The 23,784-nt window shown below is 42.8% G+C and overlaps 3 protein-coding genes across 3 annotated transcripts in view; 1 reads left to right on the top strand and 2 right to left on the bottom strand.

Annotated features, from left to right (window-relative positions):
• LOC138603496 (protein FAM184A-like) overlaps positions 1 to 8,804 on the top strand; it is a 33,256-nt gene extending 24,452 nt beyond the window's left edge. Inside the window, exons 19-23 of the mRNA XM_069675309.1 lie at positions 736 to 920; positions 1,486 to 1,632; positions 1,710 to 1,827; positions 2,003 to 2,107; positions 4,336 to 8,804. Of these exons, the coding sequence (XP_069531410.1) occupies positions 736 to 920; positions 1,486 to 1,632; positions 1,710 to 1,827; positions 2,003 to 2,107; positions 4,336 to 4,344 (564 nt within the window). The 3' untranslated portion in view covers positions 4,345 to 8,804. The remainder of the gene's footprint in view (positions 1 to 735; positions 921 to 1,485; positions 1,633 to 1,709; positions 1,828 to 2,002; positions 2,108 to 4,335) is intronic.
• An 807-nt stretch (positions 8,805 to 9,611) lies between these two features.
• LOC138603605 (cardiac phospholamban) lies at positions 9,612 to 16,650 on the bottom strand. Its single transcript, XM_069675473.1, has 2 exons — positions 16,512 to 16,650; positions 9,612 to 11,089 (listed from the first exon to the last, which is right to left on the bottom strand). The coding sequence occupies exon 2, from the start codon at positions 10,870 to 10,872 to the stop codon at positions 10,711 to 10,713; it is 162 nt and encodes a 53-aa protein (XP_069531574.1). The 5' UTR covers positions 10,873 to 11,089; positions 16,512 to 16,650; the 3' UTR covers positions 9,612 to 10,710.
• LOC138603782 (sericin-2-like) overlaps positions 10,935 to 23,784 on the bottom strand; it is a 17,969-nt gene continuing 5,119 nt past the window's right edge. Inside the window, exon 3 of the mRNA XM_069675692.1 lies at positions 10,935 to 11,089. Coding sequence (XP_069531793.1) covers positions 10,935 to 11,089 — 155 coding nt within the window. The remainder of the gene's footprint in view (positions 11,090 to 23,784) is intronic.

Here is a 23,784-nt window from a genome sequence, read left to right as displayed (position 1 = left end):
GTCACCTCCTCTTACCTGCTCTATCACCTCCTCTCACCTGTTCTATCACCTCCTCTATCACCTCCTCTTTCCCCTCCTCTATCACCTCCTCTGTCACCTCCTCTCACCTGCTCTGTCACCTCCTCTCACCTGCTCTGTCACCTCCTCTCACATGCTCTATCACCTCCTCTTTCCCCTCCTCTATCACCTCCTCTATCACCTCCTCTCTCACCTCCTCTGTCACCTCCTCTATCACCTCCTCTCACCCTCTCTATCACCTCCTCTCTCACCTCCTCGGTCACCACCTCTATCACCTCCTCTCACCCGCTCTATCACCTCCTCTATCATCTCCTCTCTCGCCTCCTCTGTCACCTCCTCTCTCACCTCCTCTGTCACCACCTCTATCACCTCCTCTCTCACCTCCTCTGTCACCTCCTCTCTCACCTCCTCTCTCACCTCCTCTGTCACCACCTCTATCACTTCCTCTCACCCTCTCTATCACCTCCTATCTCTGTGTTCTCATCTTTAACATCCCCATTACATCTGCTTTAATACTACCCTCTATCACCTCCTCTTTCCTCTCCTCTGTCACCTCCTCTCACCCTCTCTATCACCTCCTCTCACCTTCTCTTTCCCCTCCTCTATCGCCTCCTGTATCTGTGTTCTCATCTTTAACATCCCCATTACATCTGCTTTAATGCTAACCTCTATCACCTCCTCTCACCTCCTCTCTCTCCCTCCTCCATAAATCTCCAGGAGCAGGAGCTGCTGTTGCGGCTCTCCGACATGCAGACGGAGGTGTGTTCTCGGAGCAGCCGGATCACAGACCTGGACCATGAGATCCACTCGCTGAACGAGACCATCGACACGCTGACCCGAGAGCTGGAGCTGAAGGGCAAGGAGGTGCTGAGAGTCCGCAGCGAGGCCAACCACCAGATCAGGTACGTGAAGAACACCTGGAGGAGACCCTGGAAAACTCCTGTAATACCTGTCCAGGTGTGAAAAGAGTGTAGGTGACAGTTCCTTAGTGGACGTAGAAGTCGCTGCTACAGGATGCAACGTGATCCTGTGAGCTTTTAGCCTGTTAGCCTGTTAGCATTTAGCCTATTAGCCAGCCCCAGCATACACCTGTCGATCAGTTTAAAGAAGAATCGTTTCCTGTGGGACACACCCCTTCAGAATAAAAGCTCAGAGCAGAAGCAGAGTGCCAGACTCAGGAGGCAGAAACACAGTGAGCAGCCTGTGTGCGGATCAGGAGGTCAAACAGAGGTCAGGCTGAGACACAGGTGTTAATGAACTGCACAGTGAAGGCACAAGCTCAGACATAATGTGGGAGCTAATGAGCGAATCAGGCGAGTCATGTGGATGAACAGGTGAGGTGACTGTACAGGTGGGAGGTGATGTAAAACAACTAAACTTCAGAGATAGACACATGAAGAAGAATATCAGCAATACTGTCCCCCGAACTACCTGAAAGACAGGAAGTGTGATGGTGTGTCTTCCCAGGGCCCATGAGCAGGACCTGACGAAGCGACACGAGCGGGACCTGGGCGAGCTGAGCATCGTGCACCACAGAGAGACTCAGATCATGTTAGCCGACTTCAACAAGGCCCAGGAGGTGCTGAAGGACAAGATCTCAGCGCTGCAGATAATGTGAGTCTCTCTAACACACTCTCTAATCTATATATATATATACTGTATATAATGTGTGTGTGTGTGTGTGTGCTCAGACTGGAGGGCACGGAGGAGAAGTTGAGGAACAGAGAGAGCAGACCTGAAGACCTCCACCTGATAGCAGAGCTCAGAGAGATGGTCACAGAGAGAGAGGCTCTAGTGAAGAAGCTAGTGGTGAGTACAAAGTGTGTGTGTGTGTGTGTGTGTGTGTGTGTGTGTATGTGTGTGCACGTCTTCTCTCAGTTGTGATGTTTATTGTTAGTTTATTTTGTAGGGATCCGGAGGAAGTGACCTCACACTCGCAGAAACACGCATGTTAAAACATGTTCACATGTGGTCGCCTTCACAGGACGATAAGAAGTTCTACCAGTTGGAGCTGGTGAACAGAGAGACCGGCTTCAGCAAGGTGTTCAACTCCAGCGCCAACGTGGGCGTCATCAACCCTCTGATCAAGGTGAGTCAAGGAGACAGGGGGCGGAGCTTCAGGGGTGTGTGACATCATGGTCAGACTATCTGCGATGAGTCTGAGTGCACTCCATGTAAACGTTCACCTCTCGTGACTTCATAAAGACCCCGCCTCCTCCAGAGGACCCTCCCTCAGCCCTCTCTCTCCTCTTCCTCAGCATCCTCTTCCTCCTCCTTCTTCTCCTCATCCTCCTCATCATCCCATGCAGAGCCCCGCTCCTCCTCATGCTCCTCCTCATGCTCCTCAGGGAGCCCTGGTGCACGGCTGCAGGAGGTGAGACTGTCTGACTTCCTGTTCACCTCAATTCACCTGCAAGTCACATGATTCATGTGAGTCATGTGACCGCCTGTCTGCATCCTCACCTCACTCCCCCCCGTCCTCACCCGTCTCCCCCCAAACCTGAACAATGGCAAAAAAAAAATCCCGACAGAGATTTTTTTAACCACAAACAGACGTTTCATCGCTCTCTTCAAACACACCAGACTCCATTGACAAAAACAGTGATTTAAGCTCACAGAACACAGCAGCTGCCTGCATCAGTTTTTTGTGTTGCTGTGTTTTACACCAATGTTGTGTTAGTGTGTTAGTGCCGAACGAACCGTTTAAAACACCAAACACACAAACAAACTAACCGATGGAGGCAGCAGCAGAGCAGCAGCTCCTGTGTTCTGTGAGCTTAAATCACTGCTTTTGTGAATGCAGTCTGGTGTGTTTGCAGAGAGCGATGTAACGTCTGTTTGTGGTTAAAAAAATCGTCTTCCTCTGTAACAAAAAGGTCTATCTCTGTAGGGATCCTTTCTGTAATGTTGTCACACACTTAGAATAACAATCTGAGCCTGTCAGTGGAAACAACAAGAACTTTTAGTGGACGCACTTTGATCCATCAAGAATTATGTTGCAGCCATTACAGCCTGTTTCACTGCTGCAGGTTGACGTCTCCACAGTAAGCAGCAGAAATAAACATGAAACTGTTTCTGTGGAGAGTTTCTTTCTTCCTCTCTTGGCCTCCCACAGGGAGGAGGAGGGCTGCATGTGAATGAATGTCCCTCACTGCTCCGGCCTGCATGTCAGATCTGAAAGTGGAGGACAGAAATCTCTCACATCCAGCTCCTTCAGAATAAAGTTATTAGTTTGAACTCAATCTCCTGTTCCATAGCAGATTTAAAGGCTTTTATTTTGTTGTCTTTGAGTTTCATAAACTCCTCCAGGAGCTCAGTGAAAGAGAGATATAATCCTCCTTTATGCTCTAACATCTCGTGGTATCAGGCTCAGCAGGACCTTTAAAGTGTAGGTGTCAGGCGTGAGAAAGGTGTGTGTGTTCCTGTGTGTGACTGTGAGTGGAGCTGAAGGAGAGCTGTGACTGAGTAAAGGCTGTGATTCATTCAAACACCACGTTCACACCTGATTTAAAATGTGACGTGTGTTTTAGACGCACCTTTCGATCCTCTCAGAGATCACACCTCAGTCCAGTCCTCGCCTTTCTGTCCCGGATCAGATAATCTAGATTCCTGTTGTCCTGGTTTTTCAAAGTAAAACTGATCCAGATACAGACTCTTCAAGATTAAATAACTGCATGTTACACACTTTGTCCACAGGGGGCGCCAAAATCCACACAATGAAAGGTCCTCTCAGCTGCTTTAAATTGAATATATTTAATGTTTAATGTTCCAATCGCTGTAATCTGATTACATGACTTTGAACAGCTGGTGTTAAAACACAGCCGGTATCTGGTCATGTGATCAACAACAATCAAACCCTGTGTCTTTAAGTTATCCTCTCTGCGATTGGCCCTCAGTCCTGTCAATCAAAGCGTGCTCTACAGTCAGTGAGGAGGCTTTGAACATGGCCGCTGTCAGACCGCTGCTTTATCATATTTATATTACATGTTTGAGTCAGAGGTCAGAGGTCATCCTCGTCTGTTTTAATCATAGGTGTAAGACAGGTGGTCAACAGGCTGACACAGAGACAACGAGCAACACAACACACCAATTAACATATATATAAATACATGATGTAGATATAGACTGTGTGTGTGTGTGTGTGTGGTATCCATGACGATTTGATTGACCTCTTGTTTTCTTTCTGCTTTAAAATGAACCTGTTCCTGTAGGAAACACATGTGGGCGGGACTTCCTGTGACATCACTTCCTGCTGTTGCCTGCTTCCACATCTGTACATGTGTGCTTTCCTCATGTCTGTCTCTGTTCCCTCCTCAGCCTTCCTGAGGCCGACAACATGACTTCCCCCTCAGGTCGGGGGGAGGAGGGGGGAGACGGAAAAGGAGGCGTCCCACCTGAAGAGGAGCTGTACGCACAGTACTTCTCCTTCTGACTGCAAAAAACTCGACCACACCTGTGTACAGTGACGTGACGGAGCGGGACAGAGAGCTGAAGTTAGACACACTGCAGGGTCACATCACACAGCTGGTCACAGGATTGACTCTTCTGGGCTTCCATACACGGTACAAACACACCACACAAAGGGAGGAGATGTGTTGTATCTCCCTGTGGAGGTCAAATCTACTCCCAGAGGTTTGATGATGTCACAGAGAGGAGGGAAACATGACAGGATCATTCTGATGGATTACATCCTGAGACACACTGACGAGCAAACACACACTCACTGAAGCCTTTTACTTCTTTATGACGTCCTCATGTCATCACTGCATGTGCTGTACGGAGGCCAAAGAGGGACAAAAGTCTGATAACAGTATTTCCTGTGTAAGTACAAAGACTTTGTTCTGCTGTGTTTACAGTTAAATCTTAATTTTATTTATCAAACAAAGTTTACTTTCATTTATTCTCTAAATTACTTTTTTGTCATGTAGTACTCATCGTCTGTTTGTTGTTGTAAAACTCCTTTCAACCACTAGAGGCCTCCTGTTCACGCGGCTCAAAGAATTCATGTGTTGTTTTCTCCAGGTGAGTTTTAATTGGTAGTTTTTTCTTTTTCTGCATCATTTTTACTTCAGTAACTTCTAAAGAATAAAACACAGCACAGGAAACCAGGCCGAGGTTTTCCTCATGTGCCTTCAGGGCTTCCGTAGAGGCAGCCTGGCTTGTTGATGGGGTGGGAGGTGTAGTGATGTCATTACACCACAGGTAATAAGGTGTTCAGTAGAACAGGAAGTACAAAGTAAACAGTGCATTCATCCAATTAGACTGTAATACATGAGAATGATCCTTTATTAGCTTCTATGCTAACAGTTAGCATGAAGTCAGACAGAAACATGATGATTCTATCTGATCATGTGACAGGAAGTGCTCTGAGATTTGAACCAGGACACACACAACCACACACACACGCACACACACACACACGCACACACACACATACAGGTGTTTAATGAAACCAGCATCAAACTAACTTCAGCTCCTGTCCAGGTGAACACACACCTGAGGAGGCGTCAGGACTCTGATCTTTTTATTCTTCTGTATTTATAACGTACCTGCTGTTTTTCTACGGTCTGTGTGTGACGCACACACACGCTCACACACACACCTGTCACACACATGCACCTCCAGGATCTTTCTAATGCCAAGGAGTGTAACGCCTGGAGACTGTGTGTGTGTGTTTGTGTGCGTGTGTGTGTGTGTGTGTGTGGGTCAGGCCATAGAGCATGTAAAACAGACACACTCATGATGCTGCTGTCTCACTTGAATCGTTGTGTTCTGTCTGTTTTTAACAAAGTTTACATCGTCCTCGTGCTGCGTCTTCTTCATCACCTGTACAGCCTGCATGGTCATCCTCAGCCTGAAGGGGGCGATGTTTCTTACACACAACTCTCACCTGTCGGCTTTCCATTCAGCGTCACCTGAAGCACTGCAAAAAAGAAATTACACATTTTTATCAGCTCCTTTGGAGTGAATAAAGTTTGGTCAGCAGGCGGCGCTGCAGAGCACACTTTACTCACGGCTGTTACCCACAAGAAAACAGAAGAAGAAGAATCAGAACGAGGAGCCTGATGCTGTGTTCGAAATCGGATACTATACACTACATACTGCATTCTATATAGTACATACTACATACTGCATACTGCATACTGCATACTATACACTACATACTGCATACTATATAGTACATACTACATACTGCATACTATACACTACATACTGCATTCTATATAGTACATACTACATACTGCATACTGCATACTGCATACTATACACTACATACTGCATACTATATAGTACATACTACATACTGCATACTGCATACTATACACTACATACTGCATACTATACACTACATACTACATACTGCATACTGCATACTATACACTACATACTGCATACCATACACTACATACTGAATACTGCATACTATACACTACATACTGCATACCATACACTACATACTACATACTACATAGTATACACTACATACTGCATACTATACACTACATACTACATACTGCATACTGCATACTATACACTACATACTGCATACTATACACTACATACTACATACTACATATTACATACTATACACTACATACTGCATACTATACACTACATACTGCATACTACATACTACATACTGCGTTCAGTGGTAGTCTGTAGTACGGATGTATTTTGCAGTATGCTACGCCAGGCGCCATTTTCCGGTTTTGGAAAGTGGAAGTCAACAACAGCCCGCCAAAAGCAAAAAGCCGCTTCTTCTGCTCTTCCTGCTGTCTGCCATTTCAACTGTCGCTGTGGCATTCCAGCGCTTGGCATTGTGGTATACAGTAGGCGAGGCATACTGGTCCGATGCTTACTGGAGATTTTTTCCGAATAAGTACAACATCCGGGTATTTTTGGCATACTGCACATTTTGCTTTGGTTTGCATACTACATACTACATTTAGGCCAGATCAGGACGTACTGCTAGTATAGTATGGCATTTCGAACACAGCATGTCAACAAGAATAGGGTTCAGCTGCAGCCTTGGAGACACTTTAAACCACGCCTCATACAGACCACTCCCCCTGTAGACCACGCCCCATACAAACCACACCCCTTATAGACCACGCCCACTATAGACCACGCCCCTTCTCGTAGTATATCTATTGCAAAACCCCGTCCACTTGGTCACCACGGAAGAAGACAACAGACCGTAGTAGATCAAAATAAATCCATGATGTCCTTGAACGCAGCAGATTCAGCCAGTGTGACAGATGTGTGCTTTATTCAATGAATTTATATATAAATTAAATATCATATATTTATTTAATGCAGACAGAAGAGGATAAACTTTGTTTTTTATTTAACTGTAGTTTTACAGATAGTGTGTTTTATACATTTCATCTATGTGCCGTCAACCATTAGAAACAACTTAGTCTTCTTCTCTTGTTTTAATGGTGATTAAAAGCAGCTGTGAGGAGCGTTACCGCCCCCTTGTGGATGGGCGTGGACAGAACAGTGAGAAGCAGTCAGTGACTCCACGTCACACTCAGCATCAGCTCTGTGCTCATCACAAACAGGAAGCAGCTCGTTTGATTCAGTCTTCTTCTGTTTTAAAATCAGCGAATGGAAACACGACAGGCTTCATCAGCCACACAAACCGCTTCAGTCGATCGTCTTCCAGAACTGAACCAGCTGTTCGTACTGTCAGTGCTGCGTTCAGGGTCATACAACAGATTTATAATCAATAAAATCATTCGCCTGTGTGTGCAGACTAATGTCCATGTGCTCTGACTGAACAGGTAAGTTCACCTGTTCATTCAGAGCACTCAGCGGGTTCTCCTCCATCACACTGAGAACATTTCAAGATGAACTTTTTATCAATCATGTCTCACAGTTTAAACTCTTCATGTCTCTGCTGATGATGAGATCATGTGACGCTGACATCCAACAACACGTCTGGTCCAAACTGTAACAATGCTGCATTCAAGTGCTCCTCTGATGGTGGGAAAGTGGAGTGAGGAAGAGCTATGATCATTTAGAACAGTGCGTTTAACCGACACGTTAAAGCAGGTTCTCTATATTCTCTATGTGGAACTACAAACTAATACCATATATGTGATAATATGGGAGCAACACATTTATATGGACTACAAACATTTGAGAAAGTTTCTACTTATGCTGATTTAAATTTTCCAACTTTTCCGATACCCCTGAATGCAGCTCAGCTCTGAAAACAATACGTGACGTTCGCTGACCTTTAAACACCAGGACTCTTTAGCGCTGCTCTGGAGCGTTCGACCTGATCACATGATCTCCATCCTCATGATTACTAAACAATATTAATGTGTTTGTTTTTATCTTCTCGTACCTGTCCTGCTGTTGTACTGTTGTTTCAGAGGAGCCTGCCTTGTGTGGTCAGCAGCAGAACTGCAGTCACTCACATGTTTGAACATCACTTCCTGTTTGGAGGAATCAGCTGTTCATCAGTGAAGCACACACACTCATGCAAACATTACAGTCTCTTTTCAAAGTGAAACTGATCAGGAATCAGTTCATTTCACTTTCAGCTCAAAGTTTACAAACCTGCACGCAAACAGAAAGTGTGTGCATCATGTACAGACATAAACAGGAAGTGATGCGGTTTGTTTTCTGAGTTGAAGGTGATTTGATGTCGGCCTTGTGACTTTTCATTCTAATGATGTCTGTCTGTAAAATATAATAACGATTATAACGACAATATTTATTTATATTTATATAATTTCTGTTGTATGTTATGGAACAATAAAGTTATGATTGTGAGAGAACGTCTCCTGCTCTGCTCCTTTCCTGTCTGTGTTTGTGTGTGTGTGTCTCAAGACACCAGACTCCATTGAAAAAAACAGGCTTTAAGCTCGCAGAACACAGGAGCTGCTGGTCTACTGCTGCCTCTAACTGTTAGCTTGTTTGTGTTAAACAAACATTGTGTTGGAACTAGACTAAAAATGCAATCACCAAAGTGACTCAATAACTCAGATAAACTTACAGATAAGGATAGCAGCAGACCAGCAGCTCCTGTGTCCTGTGAGGTAAAATCACTGTTTTTATCAATGGAGTCTGGTGTGTTTGCAGAGAGCGATGTAACGTCTGTTTGTGGTTAAAAAAAATCATCTTCCTCTGTAACAAAAAGGTCTATCTCTGTAGGGATCCTTTCTGTAATGTTGTCACACACTTAGAATAACAATCTGCTGAGCCTGTCAGTGGAAACAACAAGAACTTTTAGTGGACGCACTTTGATCCATCAAGGATTATGTTGCAACCATTACAGCCTGTTTCACTGCTGCAGGATGAACACATCTACTGGAGACATTTAGAGCCTAAACATGTAAAAAAGAATATATATATATATATATATATAGATATATATATATCTATATATATAACTATAACTTATTTTCTAACTCAGGTATTTTGTCACTTTTGGGCCTCTGTACAAACATGTTAACACAACTACACAGTATGCTGCATGTTCCTCTATGATAACATTAGCTGTGTGCACCACCTGCTGGCCTCCAGACTGTCACCTTTGACCCTTAGAGTTCATATGTGTAATGAATAAAACACAGAGAAGCAGAGACGTTAATTTATTAGCATGCAGTTTGTGTGGTACAATCCTCCGACACATCAGGTCATAGTTTATTATACATGTTAACATGGTCCTCTTCTACAGCACATAATGTGCTTTCATTAACCATCATCACTGCACAGGAAACACACCATGCAAACTGTGTGTGTGTGTGTGTGTGTGTGTGTGTGTGTGTGTGTGTGTGTGTGTGTGTGTGTGTGTGTGTGTGTGTGTGTGTGCGCTTTACAGGCCTGCACAATGTTAAGCGTCGTGTTTATAACAGGAAGAAGTCAATCTGTACGTCTGTCCCTCACTGTGTCATTCCTTCATGTCACCACTGGGAGGTGCCACAGTCACATGTAGGCTGTCTGTTTCTGTTTTCATGTCAGTGTGCACACAGGGCTGTAAATACTACATTACCCATGAGCCTCTACTCTGTGGAGAAGAGATGATATTAAATTCATCCAAAGAACAAAACGAAGGTGAGTTTATTTTTAATTCTTAACAAGGCCTCTTTAATATTTAAAACTACCTGAATATGTATTATTATGATGTAATAATAATGTGTTAATATATGCTCTATGTAATATCAGCAATTAAAGCAGGATCTTTTAAAATGTTCGTATTATATATAAAAGTTTAAAGCTAAATGTTTAACTTTTTCAGCCTTGTTTAATTAAAGCCTGTAATATATATTATGTTTATGTATTTTATAAATAAAACATTCATATATTTTCAGTCATAAATTATTTTTCTCCTGCAGCAGAACTTTAAACTCAATTTGGCTGTTTGTACCAAAGTGCATCTTGGGAGTCGTAGTTTACAGGTACTTGTGTCTGCGCTTAGGCTCCTACCTTTCCTCTGTGTTCTTCTGAGGCTGAAAAGGTTTGATGCATTTTGATTGTGTGTGCAGCTGATTATCAGGACTGATAAAGAATCTATCTGCATCTATCTTATGTCTATGTCCATCCTACACAGACACGGGGGGGTGGGGCGGAAGTGGCCAGGGGAAGTGGTCAGGGTGTGAATTTGTGTGTGTGCACAGGAAGCAGCGGGCTCATGGCAGTGAAGCAGCAGTGATGCACAGTTATCATGTCTGTCCCTCAGCTGCTGAGCAGCACGATGATGTAGATGAGCAGCAGACAGATGAGGATGAGGGTGAAGTTGACGAAGAGCTCCTGCAGGTTCCTCTTGGCCTGAGGGTTCACCTCGATCTGTGACGCCCGCCGGATCGCTGACTTGGTCATGTGCTGCACTCGCTCCATGGAGACAGACAGGGGCGGGGCCAGAGCCTGATGATCCGGGGTTATATGACGAGAGAGTTCAGTCAGGCTGAACTGGGCCGGTGTGGGCTGATCTGGGCCGGAGTGGGCTGAACTGGGCCGGAGTGGGCTGAACTGGGAATCAACTTGGTGCTGGTGGTCTGCAGAGGAGCTCCGGTCGTGGCCTGAAGGGTCCAAATGCTCAGATTCTTCTTCTTCTCTGTGACACAAAGAGAGAGGTTGTGAAGGATCTGAAGGAATGATCCGGACAGTTCGAGATATTTTGAATATGTTCAGTGAAAACAGTTTAGCTGTGACAGACGTCAGCAGCTGATTACCTCCCACAGTTAGATTTAAAGTGAGGCAGCGCCCTCTAGTTTCCGGAGTAATTATGGCGGTGTAAAAGGAGGAAGTCAGGTGATGTAGGAAAAGAGCGGGAAAGGATGCATTAGTGAGTTTGTGTCCTGTCTGAAACCAAAGTCGATGCTGATTTAATTAACTGTATTATAAGTGCATTATGTAATGCACTGTGTATAACTCACCTGTGTGACTGACATGACGTCATTAAGTTTATTATTTTTTCACAACATGAGGTCTTTGTTCCTCGTCAGCGTCACATTTTACAGGTAACAGGTAAATATGTGGAATCAGACAGCTCGGTTCAGGGTGTAATCTTCTCTGGGTCATTACTGACCCCGGTGGCCGTTAAGTGAACTGCACTGAGCATCACTGACCACATGCACACAGCAGCCATTTTCCTCTGATGTCATGCTAAGCTACGATGCTACTTTAATCAGTTAGTCAGAAATGTGCGTTTGGAAGTGAACTGTCAACCACTACACCTATATCCTTTTCCTCTTCCACTTGCTGGACCACCAGATCTCCCACTTTATGATGTTTACATTTTTCTGGATTTAATTTGAGTAGCCACTGATCATACCCATTACTCAAGCTACAGAGATCCTCTTGAAGATGGGCTATTTCTGTGTCCTTAATAATTATTGTAAATATTTTTGTGTCGTCCGCAAAAAGATATGTATCTGATTGCGTCACACTTGGTAAGTCATTTATATAGACAACAAAGAGTAGGATCCCAAGCACGGATCCCTGTGGGACTCCAGAGGTCACCGGTTTCCAGCCTGAGTACGAAAACATGTAGAGAATCTGACAGATATGAAATGTGCCCACACTTTAAGTTAAAACAACACATTTCATCACATGTCGGCTATGCTAAGACCAAAGCTAGCAGACCAATGCTTTATAATGTAATGTAAGCTAGCATGTGGTTCTATGCTAATGTTAGCTGTTGGTTAACAGTAGCTAACTGCTGAAATGTCTTGTTTTATTTAGAAATTCAGCCTGATATCCCTCCAGATTTACTCCATCACCTGTCTTTTATACATTTAAAAGGTTGGAGAACATTGGAGCTAGCATCGATCGCACGGAGGAGCTACCAATCCCAGCAGAGCAGGTGGTGACAGGGACACATAAGCAGGGCGTCCATGTTGGATTTATGGTCCGTGTGCTGCAGAGCTGGAGAAGCTTCTGGAATCTTTCAACAGGTCTATTTTTACCTCTCTGCTCTGTTTCTCCATCAATCTGCCCCTTCTCCCATTATCACCTGACACGTTCACACCTTCACACACACTTTGTGACAGCTCCAGGATTAACTCAGCTAGGCGAACTCTGACCTCTGACTGATAGCAGGAAGTGTTCACTGATTTACAGGTCCTGCACGCTGACACCCGCGGTGTGCATGTACAGTGAACTTACATAATATAAAACAAATGATATGAGCTGTTGAGATGTTTTTATGAAAGACATGAAACAGACTCTCAGCTGACACATTCAGGGTCTCTGTGCACAAAACTGTGCTAATAAAAAAGCTTCTGTCAAGAGACGAGTCTTTTCACAAAGTAAAAATCTATCTCTGAATGAGGTAACACAATGGTGATTGAGCCTATGGCCCACTGATGAAAGCCTTTGCATTTGCAGGATAAAGTATTATTATGGACTGGGTGTCTGTGGCAACATTCACGGAAAAAATCCCAAGCGGCGCCCAGTGAGTGGCGCGTTTTCCATCAGCCAGCAGTGGTTGGTCTGCCAGAGAGGGTAGGCGGAGCTAAGCGGCTGCTTTTCCGGTCTCTGCAGGTGTTGTGAGTAAACAGTAATCTACTATGGCTGAACAAACAAAGAGAAGATGGATGACTACAGATACAACTTCAAAAATACGTGAAAATCCAAAGAAAAAGAAACAAACTCGACGCTCAGATGAAGCAAACAGTCTAAAAAGGAAATCGAATGTCAGCCAGGAAAATCAAGAGTTACAACCGGAGCCAACCGTGGACGTCTGGTTAAATTGGGAAGTGTCCTCCTGCAATTACCATATATTGCCAAAGGTACCGCCAAAAAAGCTGAGATCTTTGAGATTGAATCTTTAAAGGTGCTTTAGATACGTGCAGTTCGTTTTACTGCTCCCCGTTGACGTTTAGTGAACTGCACTCAGCATCCTGTTGCGAGCAGTTTGGACAGTGATGTGACGTACACAAGCCTGAGAATTACGTTTACTATATTACTAACATATCGATCAATCCATTCTTATTTATCTAGCACCAAATATAACTCAAGTTATCTCAGGACACTTTAATATAGCTCACTGATACACTCACGGTGTATCTTGCTAACAGTGCTATTTAGCAAGCTGGCTGTAACTTACCTACACTGCATGGATAAGGTTTTAGTTGCTTCCAAACGTCAGCTGATAAAGTAACTGGCAATAGCAAATGTCAGGTTAGCTAATTTATCAGCCAGATCAACCCAGTTGTAGTGTTGGTTTAAATTGTGGCTCAATGCCACTTCCTGTTTTTTCAGATGTTGACTGGAGGAGGCGGTCCACGGAGGATGCTCCATTCATAGCCTGTGTGTGTGTGTGTGTGTGGGGGGGGGGGGGGGGGGCTCCATCTCATGTGATGAGTGAAGGTTTAGTCTTTGTCTGTCTTTGTGGAGACGAAGATTAAACTGAATGCTGACAGTAAATGTGCCTCTGCACTCATGTTGTCATCACTCCTCTCCTGTGTGTGTGTTTGTGTGTGTGTGTGTGGCTATGTCAGAGGCTTGCTCTGATTGGCTGATCTAACTAGCCTCCTCATTAACACACGCCCCATCCTATAACTCCAATTGCATATGTTCTAATGATGGATGTAAATTCGACGACAGGATCAAAAGGCTCCGTCAGAGAAAAGAGGCCGAAGTGACAGAAAGGTTTTGACCTGGTGACCTGTGAGTGCTGAATGGAGGACAGTCAGAAGGACCCGGCCAATAGAAGACCTTTGTTTGTCTGCGACAGAGAAAGAGACTGACAGACAGGGTCCTGTGTGATGAAGGGACTCGATGATGTCTGTTTCAAAGAATCACGTTTATTTTTAGCCTGTAAAGACTCGTCCACTTTATAAACACAATCAGCTGTTCTTCAGGGGGAGGAGATAACCGAGTCCTCTTCAGAGAAAACCCTGAATATTTCCATCACGTGTGTGTGTGTGTGTGTGTGTGTGTGTGTGTTAAACAGCTGATCAATGTGTACATATTCATATGCGTTCAATCTAAATGTATTCATGTCTTTAATCTGTTTATGTCTTTAATCTGTTTATTTATGTAATCTGTTTATATCTTTAATCTGTTTATGTCTTTAATCTGTTTATTTATTTAATCTGTTTATGTCTTTAATCTGTTTATGTCTTTAATCTGTTTATTTATTTAATCTGTTTATATCTTTAATCTGTTTATATCTTTAATCTGTGCATTTATTTAATCTGTTTATGTCTTTAATCTGTTTATTTATTTAATCTGTTTATGTCTTTAATCTGTTTATTTCTTTAATCTGTGCATTTATTTAATCTGTTTATGTCTTTAATCTGTTTATATCTTTAATCTGTGCATTTATTTAATCTGTTTATATCTTTAATCTGTTTATTTATTTAATCTGTTTATGTCTTTAATCTTTTTATGTCTTTTATCTGTTTATTTATTTAATCTGTTTATGTCTTTAATCTTTTTATGTCTTTTATCTGTTTATTTCTTTAAATCTGTTTATTTCTTTAATCTGTTTATTTATTTAATCTGTTTATTCATTTAATCTGTTTATGTCTTTAATCTGTTTATGTCTTTAATCTGTTTGTCTTTAATCTGTTTATTTATTTAATCTGTTTATGTCTTTAATCTGTTTATTTATTTAATCTGTTTATGTCTTTAATCTGTTTATGCCTTTAAACTGTTAATTTATTTAATCTGTTAATTTATTTAATCTGTTTGTCTTTAATCTGTTTATTTATTTAATCTGTTTATTCATTTAATCTGTTTATTTATTTAATCTGTTTATGTCTTTAATCTGTTTATGTCTTTAAACTGTTTATTTATTTAATCTGTTTATGTCCTTAATCTGTTTATGTCCTTAATCTGTTTATTTATTTAATCTGTTTATGTCTTTAATCTGTTTATTTATTTAATCTGTTTATGTCTTTAATCTGTTTATGTCCTTAATCTGTTTATTTATTTAATCTGATTATGTCTTTAATCTGTTTATGTCCTTAATCTGTTTATTTATTTAATCTGTTTATTTATTTAATCTGTTTATTTGTTTAATCTGTTTATGTCTTTACATCTCTTTACTTTCGACCTCTTGTCTAACTGGGACATTCTCAGAGTCTGTTCAGGACAAACGCGTTATGTGAGGTTCACTTGGAGTTAAATACCATCAGCCCATCGTAAAGAGCTTTATGAAGGTTTACTGTATGAAAACAAGTAAACATATTGAAACTATCGACAGAAACTAACACAGAGAGATTGAATGAATTATTGAATTTATCCAAAGTGACTGTGATGGACTGAAATAAAGCTGAATACACAGAGAAAAATAATTTTATAAATCATATAATATACATATGTAAATGTAAATGGGTTAAAATACGTCATAAGGACTGAATGTTTGGTAGAAACAAGAGAGAGAAAGATGAAAAGTTGAACACAAGTGAAATGCTTTGCTTAAATAGGAGGTCAGAAGAGACATCCTGGTAATTTAATCTCTTCGATCTCGCTGTGCAGCTCTGTTTAAACTTTTCTCTTGTTTTAGTTTCTTTAAACGTAAACACTCAATAAACCCCTGAGCAGATCTCTGCGGTCCCCGACACACAGCGATGCTTCTAATGAGACGTTATGTGTTCTTTTGGATCAGTTTGAACATCTTTAAAACAAGCTGCTGTGTTTCACTCAAAATACAGACGGTATTCAGCATCCTGTAACCATAAATAATCTGTTTACACTCAGCTGCTCCTCAGAGGTTCCATCATGTGCTTTGGAAGAACAGTTTACCCCTCTGGGAGCTTCAGGCCAGTTTCCATCAGCCCGGCCCCACGGCCCCGCAGCCCCCCACCCCCTCTACATGGCTGCTCTGTTTTATGAGCAGATTCACACAGTTCTCCTCTAACACATCGTCTTACTATATCATCAGAGACATCTTACTGTGACGCTGGAACTTCTCTAACGTCACTAAAAAGAGCTGAAACTTCAGGAAACCTTTAAAGTTCCTTGAAGATTTAAAACCATTCAAAGCAGCAGAAACAATAAAACATTTAAACATTATTACTCACATGACTGAATATGTGCCAGAGCAGCTGAGGAGGATGGGTCCTACCTTCAGAGCAGAGCTGAGCCGGCTGCTGTTTGACAGAGAAATGTCAGATATGCAGCAGAGCTCTGAGAGGCTGAGAGAGGGGGGAGAGAGAGGTAGGGCATCCTACATTAGACTGTAGGAGGGGAGAGAGGCAGGACATCCTACATTAGACTGTAGGAGGGGGAGAGAGGGGAGAGAGAGGTAGGGCATCCTACATTAGACTGTAGGAGGGGGGAGAGAGGGGAGAGAGAGGTAGGGCATCCTACATTAGACTGTAGGAGGGGGGAGAAAGGTAGGGCATCCCACATTAGACTGTAGGAGGGGGGTGAGGTAGGGCATCCTACATTTGACTGTAGGAGGGGGGAGAGAGAGGTAGGACATCCTACATTAGACTGTAGGAGGGGGGAGAGGTAGGGCATCCTACATTTGACTGTAGGAGGGGGGAGAGAGAGGGGAGAGAGAGGTAGGACATCCTACATTAGACTGTAGGAGGGGAGAGAGGCAGGACATCCTACATTTAACTGTAGGAGGGGGGAGAGAGGTAGGGCATCCTACATTAGATTGTAGGAGGGAGGAGAGAGGGGAGAGAGATGCAGGACATCCTACATTAAGTGGAAAATGTTACCATTAAAACAAACACTGACCATTGCTGGTGCTGCCAGCTTGTTTACTGACGTGAACACCTTTACTCATGTGAACATCTTTACTCATGTGAACACCTTTACTCATGTGATAATGTTTACTCATGTGATAATGTTTACTAATGTGAACACTTTTAATCATGTGATAATGTTTACTCATTTGATAATGCTTACTAATGTGAACACTTTTAATCATGTGATAATGTTTACTCATTTGATAATGCTTACTAATGTGAACACTTTTAATCATGTGATAATGTTTACTCATGTGATAATGTTTACTAATGTGAACATATTTACTCACGTGAACACTTTTACTCATGTGAACACTTTTACTCATGTGATAATGTTTACTAATGTGAACATATTTACTCACGTGAACACTTTTACTCATGTGAACACTTTTACTCATGTGATAATGTTTACTAATGTGAACATATTTACTCACGTGAACACTTTTACTCATGTGAACACTTTTACTCATGTGATAATGTTTACTAATGTGAACATATTTACTCACGTGAACACTTTTACTCATGTGAACACCTTTACTCATGTGAACACCTTTACTCATGTGAACATGTTTACTCATGTGAACACCTTTACTCATGTGAACACTTTTACTCATGTGATAATGTTTACTCATGTGAACACCTTTACTCATGTGAACATGTTTACTCAGGTGAACACTTTTACTCATGTGAACATGTTTACTCATGTGATAATGTTTACTAATCTGAACATCTTTACTCATGTGAACACCTTCGACATTCAGACTTTTGAAACTCTAAATGTGACATGTGATTGGTGACAGTACAGAGCTGCATATTACCGACTGACACCATTATGAATGTGGGTTAGGACAGGGATAAACAACTGGAGCTGCTCTTTGGCAAGTGTGTGTGTGTGTGTGTGTGTGTGTGTGTGTTTTTGTTTGTGTGTGTTTGTGTGTGTGTGTGTGTGTGTGTGTGTGTGTGTGTCTGTCTGTGTGTGTGTGTGTCTTGGACAGTCTGCCCCACTGGGGAGAAATCAAAAGAGACAGACGGTTAAAAACAGTCCGGAAAAAGTAAAAATAAAAACCCCCAAGTGTCCCAGAAAGCATTGCATTGACCTTATAAGGAGAGTGAGCATGTAAACATGTGACACTCAGCACACGCTGTTTAGTGACTGTCACACACATGTTAAAGTGACCTGCACTTTAGTTTAAAGGTACACAGGTGTATGTTCTTAGTCTCAGCTCGGCCAGTTCAGGCGTTGCTTCATAGTATGTAGGTGACCCTCTGTTGTCAGTGTTACAGGTGTAGGGCTCAGTCAGAGTTATAAATATGTAACATCTGGTTAGATTTTCAAAAAAAAGCTTGCTGAGAAATATTTCACATTTCATGGGTGTGAAAGAGTTTGAACTTGTTGTTTACCATGTCAAAGATTTACAAGCAGAGCAAGTGAAGGAGTCCTGTGAGGGTTACACATCCTCTACGTCTGATACAGATCCAGTTTAATCTTCCTCAACTTCTCAAATGCGCTGCTTTTAAATCCAGCTGAAAAATGTTCCAAAAGAAAACAGTTTCTCTTTTTTTGAAGGGTGGAGCAGCTCTGTGGCCTTACATGGAGAAATCTCTGAGTGAAGAGGAGGAGAGAGGAAGATGTAGATTAAAGAAACAGAGAGGTCTGTTCTCTGCTCAAACACAACATGAAGTAAACATGTTCACACAGCACAGGAGTGCTCTGGACGGAGACCAGCTGACCTGACCAGATATCAGCCTGATATCTGTAAGTTGTTTCAGGTAATCCAACATTCGGTCAGTAAGACAACAACGCCTCCACAGGGGCCTTTTTATTCTCATTTTCTTGCTTTAACTGTAAAGTCTTTCACACATGCTCACATCGTTGCCCTGGTTGGTTGTAGTGTCAGTCAGGTTGCTGATGGTTCAGGTGTATGGCGCAGTGAAAAGATTGAGAGGCCGAAGGAGGCTATATCCTTGCCGAAGCCAACTACTGATCAGGCCAATGATAAGCCAGCGCAGGTAACTGAGAGGCCGGCGGTGGTAAATGAGAAGCCGCCTGTTCATTTAACCGGGGCGCCAAGTCATGCGTCTAACATAGCAACCCATTGGATCGGCTACTCGCTAGGCTGGTCATTAGCTTCCCAGGCTGGCGACTAGCACGCCCAAGCTAGCAACTCACTGGATCGGTAACTTGATAGACTGGTCATTAGCTTCCCAGGCTGGTGAATAGCACGCTGAAGCTAGTAGCCCAATTGATCGGTAACTGGATAGACTGGTCATTAGCTTGCCAGGCTGGTGACTAGCACGCTGAAGCTAGCAGCCCAATGGATCGGTAACTGGATAGACTGGTCATTAGCTTGCCAGGCTGGTGACTAGCACGCTGAAGCTAGCAACCCACTGGATCGGTAACTGGATAGGCTGGTCATTAGCTTCCGAGGCTGGCGACTAGCACGCCGAAGCTAGCTACATTAGCCATTGACTTGACTGGTCATTTTCTTCTGTTGTATTTTAGTGGCGTATTGGAGCCCAATGCGTCGTGTTACCGCCACCAACTGGACACGCGTAGGATTTATCTAGATTCTTTTAATTAGTCCATTTGTTCCCAACAAAGAAATATTTCCTCTTTCCTTTGCTGCCAATTTATGTACGGTATTGCTGCTCAGAACGTGCATGTGCACAAACTTATCCATCCATTCATCTGTATGTTTAATAGTTAATTAGTTAGTTAGTTGCCAGCCTGGGAAGCTTATGACCAGCCTATCCAGTAACTGGTCCAGTGGGTTGCTAGCTTCGGCGTGCTAGTCGCCAGCCTTGAAAGCTAATGACCAGCCTAGCCAGTAGCCGATCCAATGGGTTGCTATGTTAGACGCATGACTTGCCGCCCTGGTCAAATGAATAGGCGGCTTCTCATTTACCACTGCCGGCCTCTCAGTTACCTGCGCTGGCTTATCATTGGCCAGATCAGTAGTTGGCTTCGGCAAGGACATAGCCTCCTTCGGCCTCTCAATAGTCTTAATTTTGTCCTTTTCCCTACGCCATACAGGGGTCGAACATGACATCAGAGGTGGATCCAGGTGCACACAGATTCCCCTCCTGACCATCAGGGGAGAGTCTGATGGTCTGTTGATGTTCGGCCCAGATTGCCTGCTAACGTGAGTGCTTTTCAGCTTCATTCAAACTCCTGCACTGTTTCAAACATGTTTGATTTTGAGGATTTAAAATCTGGATGATTATTTCAGTTTGTTTGTTTACATCTGCTTCACCTCGAGATCACGTGAGATCTTACGAGATCACGTGAGGAGGTAATAATTTTGAAAACATCCTGCAGTGTGTGATGTCATCATTTTCAGACCTGTCTGCATTGGGGTATTTTTGTAGTATATGATAGTATTTGATAATAGTAATAGTTCTCAGTCCTGTCCTCACAACTCTGTGAACCATTCTTGAAAAGGCTGACCTGGGTTCCTCCAGTTTCTCATTATAATTTGTTTCCCAGCCATTATACTGGTCGGAATAAAGTCCATGGCTCCACAGTGAGATGCCACTTGTGGGTCACTGAGAACATATAGCCTTGGGAAGAACTCTAACTAACTAACAGGTGTTGAAATACTTCCAGAAATTATTTCTGGGCAGATTATATTCCGACCAATTACTGCCTGATTATTAAATCTCATTTTAAATCTTCTGTTGTCAGATAATCAGCAGGTATCTGTGCTTCCTAATATCAGGCTTTGTTCTGTCTTAACATTATCTCATTCTCTCACACAGAGCACCAGGTACACACTGAATGTCCTCCTCGTGCTGCACACGTGTTACTGTATAAAACAATGAAACAGGAGCTAAGTGTTTCCTAGCTGGACTCTGGTGCTGCTCCAGAGTCACATCGTTTATGTTTGAGCTTCATTGTTTCAGAGGAAAGTGGACATGATGAGTGTGTGTGTCCTGAGATACCCTCCTCTGAAACTGAAGCTCACATGCTCTCTAACCCTGCTGTCCTTGGTTTAATGTGTTAATGATGAACATGCTAACACACCAGGCTCAGAGAGAGACGGGGGAGGAGGAGGGAGAGGAAGGGCAAAGAGGGGAGGAGGGGGGTTTACCCCATCAGCTGTGTTTACTCTGGAGAACTTACTGCTGCTGTTGGCAGCTTCACACACATTCTCTCCTCCCTCCTTCCCTCTTTTATCCACATATAGACAGAAATGTGAGACAGGCGGAGAGAAGCTTTATCTCACATTAAGTCCTCCTCTTAAACTCAATCTAATGTCACATGTACAAATACTTTAAGTAGACTTTTTTACCTATCTTTACTTTCTACATTTGAACACAATTATCTTCACTTTGTAAACCTTATACGTTAGAAACGGGTTGCTACTTCAACTTTAATGCATCTTTATACTTTACATCATTTCATGCCTCCTTCCCAACATCCAGACTGATTCCACTGTCTGTGAGCAACAGGGACAACATGGAGCCACATGGATGAAAGTGAAGCAGCCAAAATGGCTGACAACCAGCAGCAAGACATTCCCCATCCGATGGATGATTTACACACTGGAGCAAAGTTGTCTATGTATACTTTATCTGTCATATACTTGACGTGAGTATCTGTACGTATACTTTACACGAGTAACTGTGCTTATACTTTACATGAGTATCTGAGCGTATACTTTACACGAGTATCTGTGCGTATACTTTACAAGAGTATCTGTATGTATACTTTACACGAGTATCTGTGCTTATACTTTACACGAGTATCTGTGCGTATACTTTACACGAGTATCTGTACGTATAATTTACACGAGTATCTGTGCTTATACTTTACAAGAGTATCTGTGTGTATACTTTACACAAGTATATGTACATATAATTTACATGAGTATCTGTGCGTATACTTTACATTAGTATCTTTAAGTATAATTTACACGAGTATCCGTGCGTATACTTTACACGAGTATCTGTGCATATAGTTTACACAAGTATCTGTGCATATACTTTACACAAGTATCTGTGCATATAGTTTACACAAGTATCTGTACATATACTTTACACAAGTATCTCTGCGTATACTTTACACAAGTATCTGTACATATACTTTACACAAGTATCTGTGCATATAGTTTACACAAGTATCTGTATGTGTACTTTACATGAGTATCTGTGCGTATACTTAACACGAGTATCTGTACATATACTTTACACGAGTATCTGTGCTTATACTTTACACGAGTATCTGTACGTGTACTAGAGTACAGTTTTGTCCTCTTAGATACACAGAAACCTCCCCAGTAAACTCTTTAATCCAAACAGTCTGGTCCTTCAGTCTGAGGCATCCACCTGTCCCCTCTCCTGAAATAATCCACAAATCCAGCTCCCTGAAAATAAACCAAACACACCGACCTGCTAAATATGAAACTGCACAAATCCTGAGCACAATAGATGGCATCCTGTGGCTGTGTGTAATCCACACACCTGATGCTGAGAGCACATGTCTGAGATGACTCTTTGAGCGCTCCCAGTGCTGGCAATGTGCCTCCCACCCGCTCAGTAAAACCACATAAAACAAACGCACCCCTGAAATAAAAGCTGAGCACCTGATCGGCCCTGAAATAATCACTCAGAGCCAGAGTCTCTGAACGCCGGCGTTCCCCAGGGAGACATGGAGCATCAGTCAGGACACACTGGGACACTCAGAGCCTAAGAATAACACCAGACACACACACACACCTGTCATTCATCCACTCATACAAAGTCTAGTCCTGTTAGCTGTCAGGTAGCTTTCCAGAGTTTCTGAGAGGTGGAGAATCATTCGGAATCAGAGTTTGTTTTTTACACAGAAACGTGGCGTCACTTTTTTTCAAGTTTTTTTCTCTCTGGTAATTTGTAAGATGGTTTTAGGATTGTAACTATTAGATACTGTCCACATTGTGACATGGCTGTCTTCAGACATCAGACTCCATTGACAAACAGTGATTTTACAACAGAACACAGGAGCTGCAGTGACTGCATTTAAGCTCTGGGCGCTCTGTGATTGGCTGTGAGACCATGATGATGATGATGATGGAGGGATGGTTTACTCCATCATCACTCGTCAGACTGTGTTCAGACTGAGGCTGATTATGGAGGATGGTTACAGACCCTGCTCTCCTCGCAGATTCTTTCCATCCATCAGAGCCGAGTCGAGCTATAAAAAGATCTCAGTCTGCGCACTGTACGGCGCACTGTAAAAACTCTGCTGTGAGATTCCGATCAGACCTTCTTCAGCTCTAAACAGAACCACCTGTACGCATCATTCAGGTCGTCCATGTGACCTGATGCTAGCATGCTAGCCTGCTCACACCTCGTTGGACTAACAGCTTCTCCTCCAGCTATGACCTGAACATTGAAATTGATCTTGTTCTGCTTTTGCGCTTAGTGAAGCGTGTGTAAATGGTAAATGGACTGTATTTATATAGCGCTGATAGCAGAGGCTGCTACGTAAAGTGCCCAACTGTCAGTCAGTCATCACAGTCACACACCGATGGCCATGCCCCAGGAGCAGTTTGAGGTTCAGGGTCTTGCCCAAGGACACTTTGACATGTAGCATGAGGGAGCTGGGGATCGA

Source organism: Semicossyphus pulcher, unplaced genomic scaffold, assembly GCF_022749685.1.
Source record: "Semicossyphus pulcher isolate SPU_LCO1_2020_fin unplaced genomic scaffold, fSemPul1.0.p SCAF_24, whole genome shotgun sequence".
In the NCBI taxonomy this organism is placed as follows: Eukaryota; Metazoa; Chordata; class Actinopteri; order Labriformes; family Labridae; genus Semicossyphus; species Semicossyphus pulcher.
This window is presented reverse-complemented; position numbering and strand designations above follow the sequence as displayed.

Bases quoted from the DNA above. Each gene is read 5' to 3' on its own strand.
- LOC138603605 (XM_069675473.1), bottom strand. From the start codon at position 10,872: ATGGAGCGAGTGCAGCACATGACCAAGTCAGCGATCCGGCGGGCGTCA.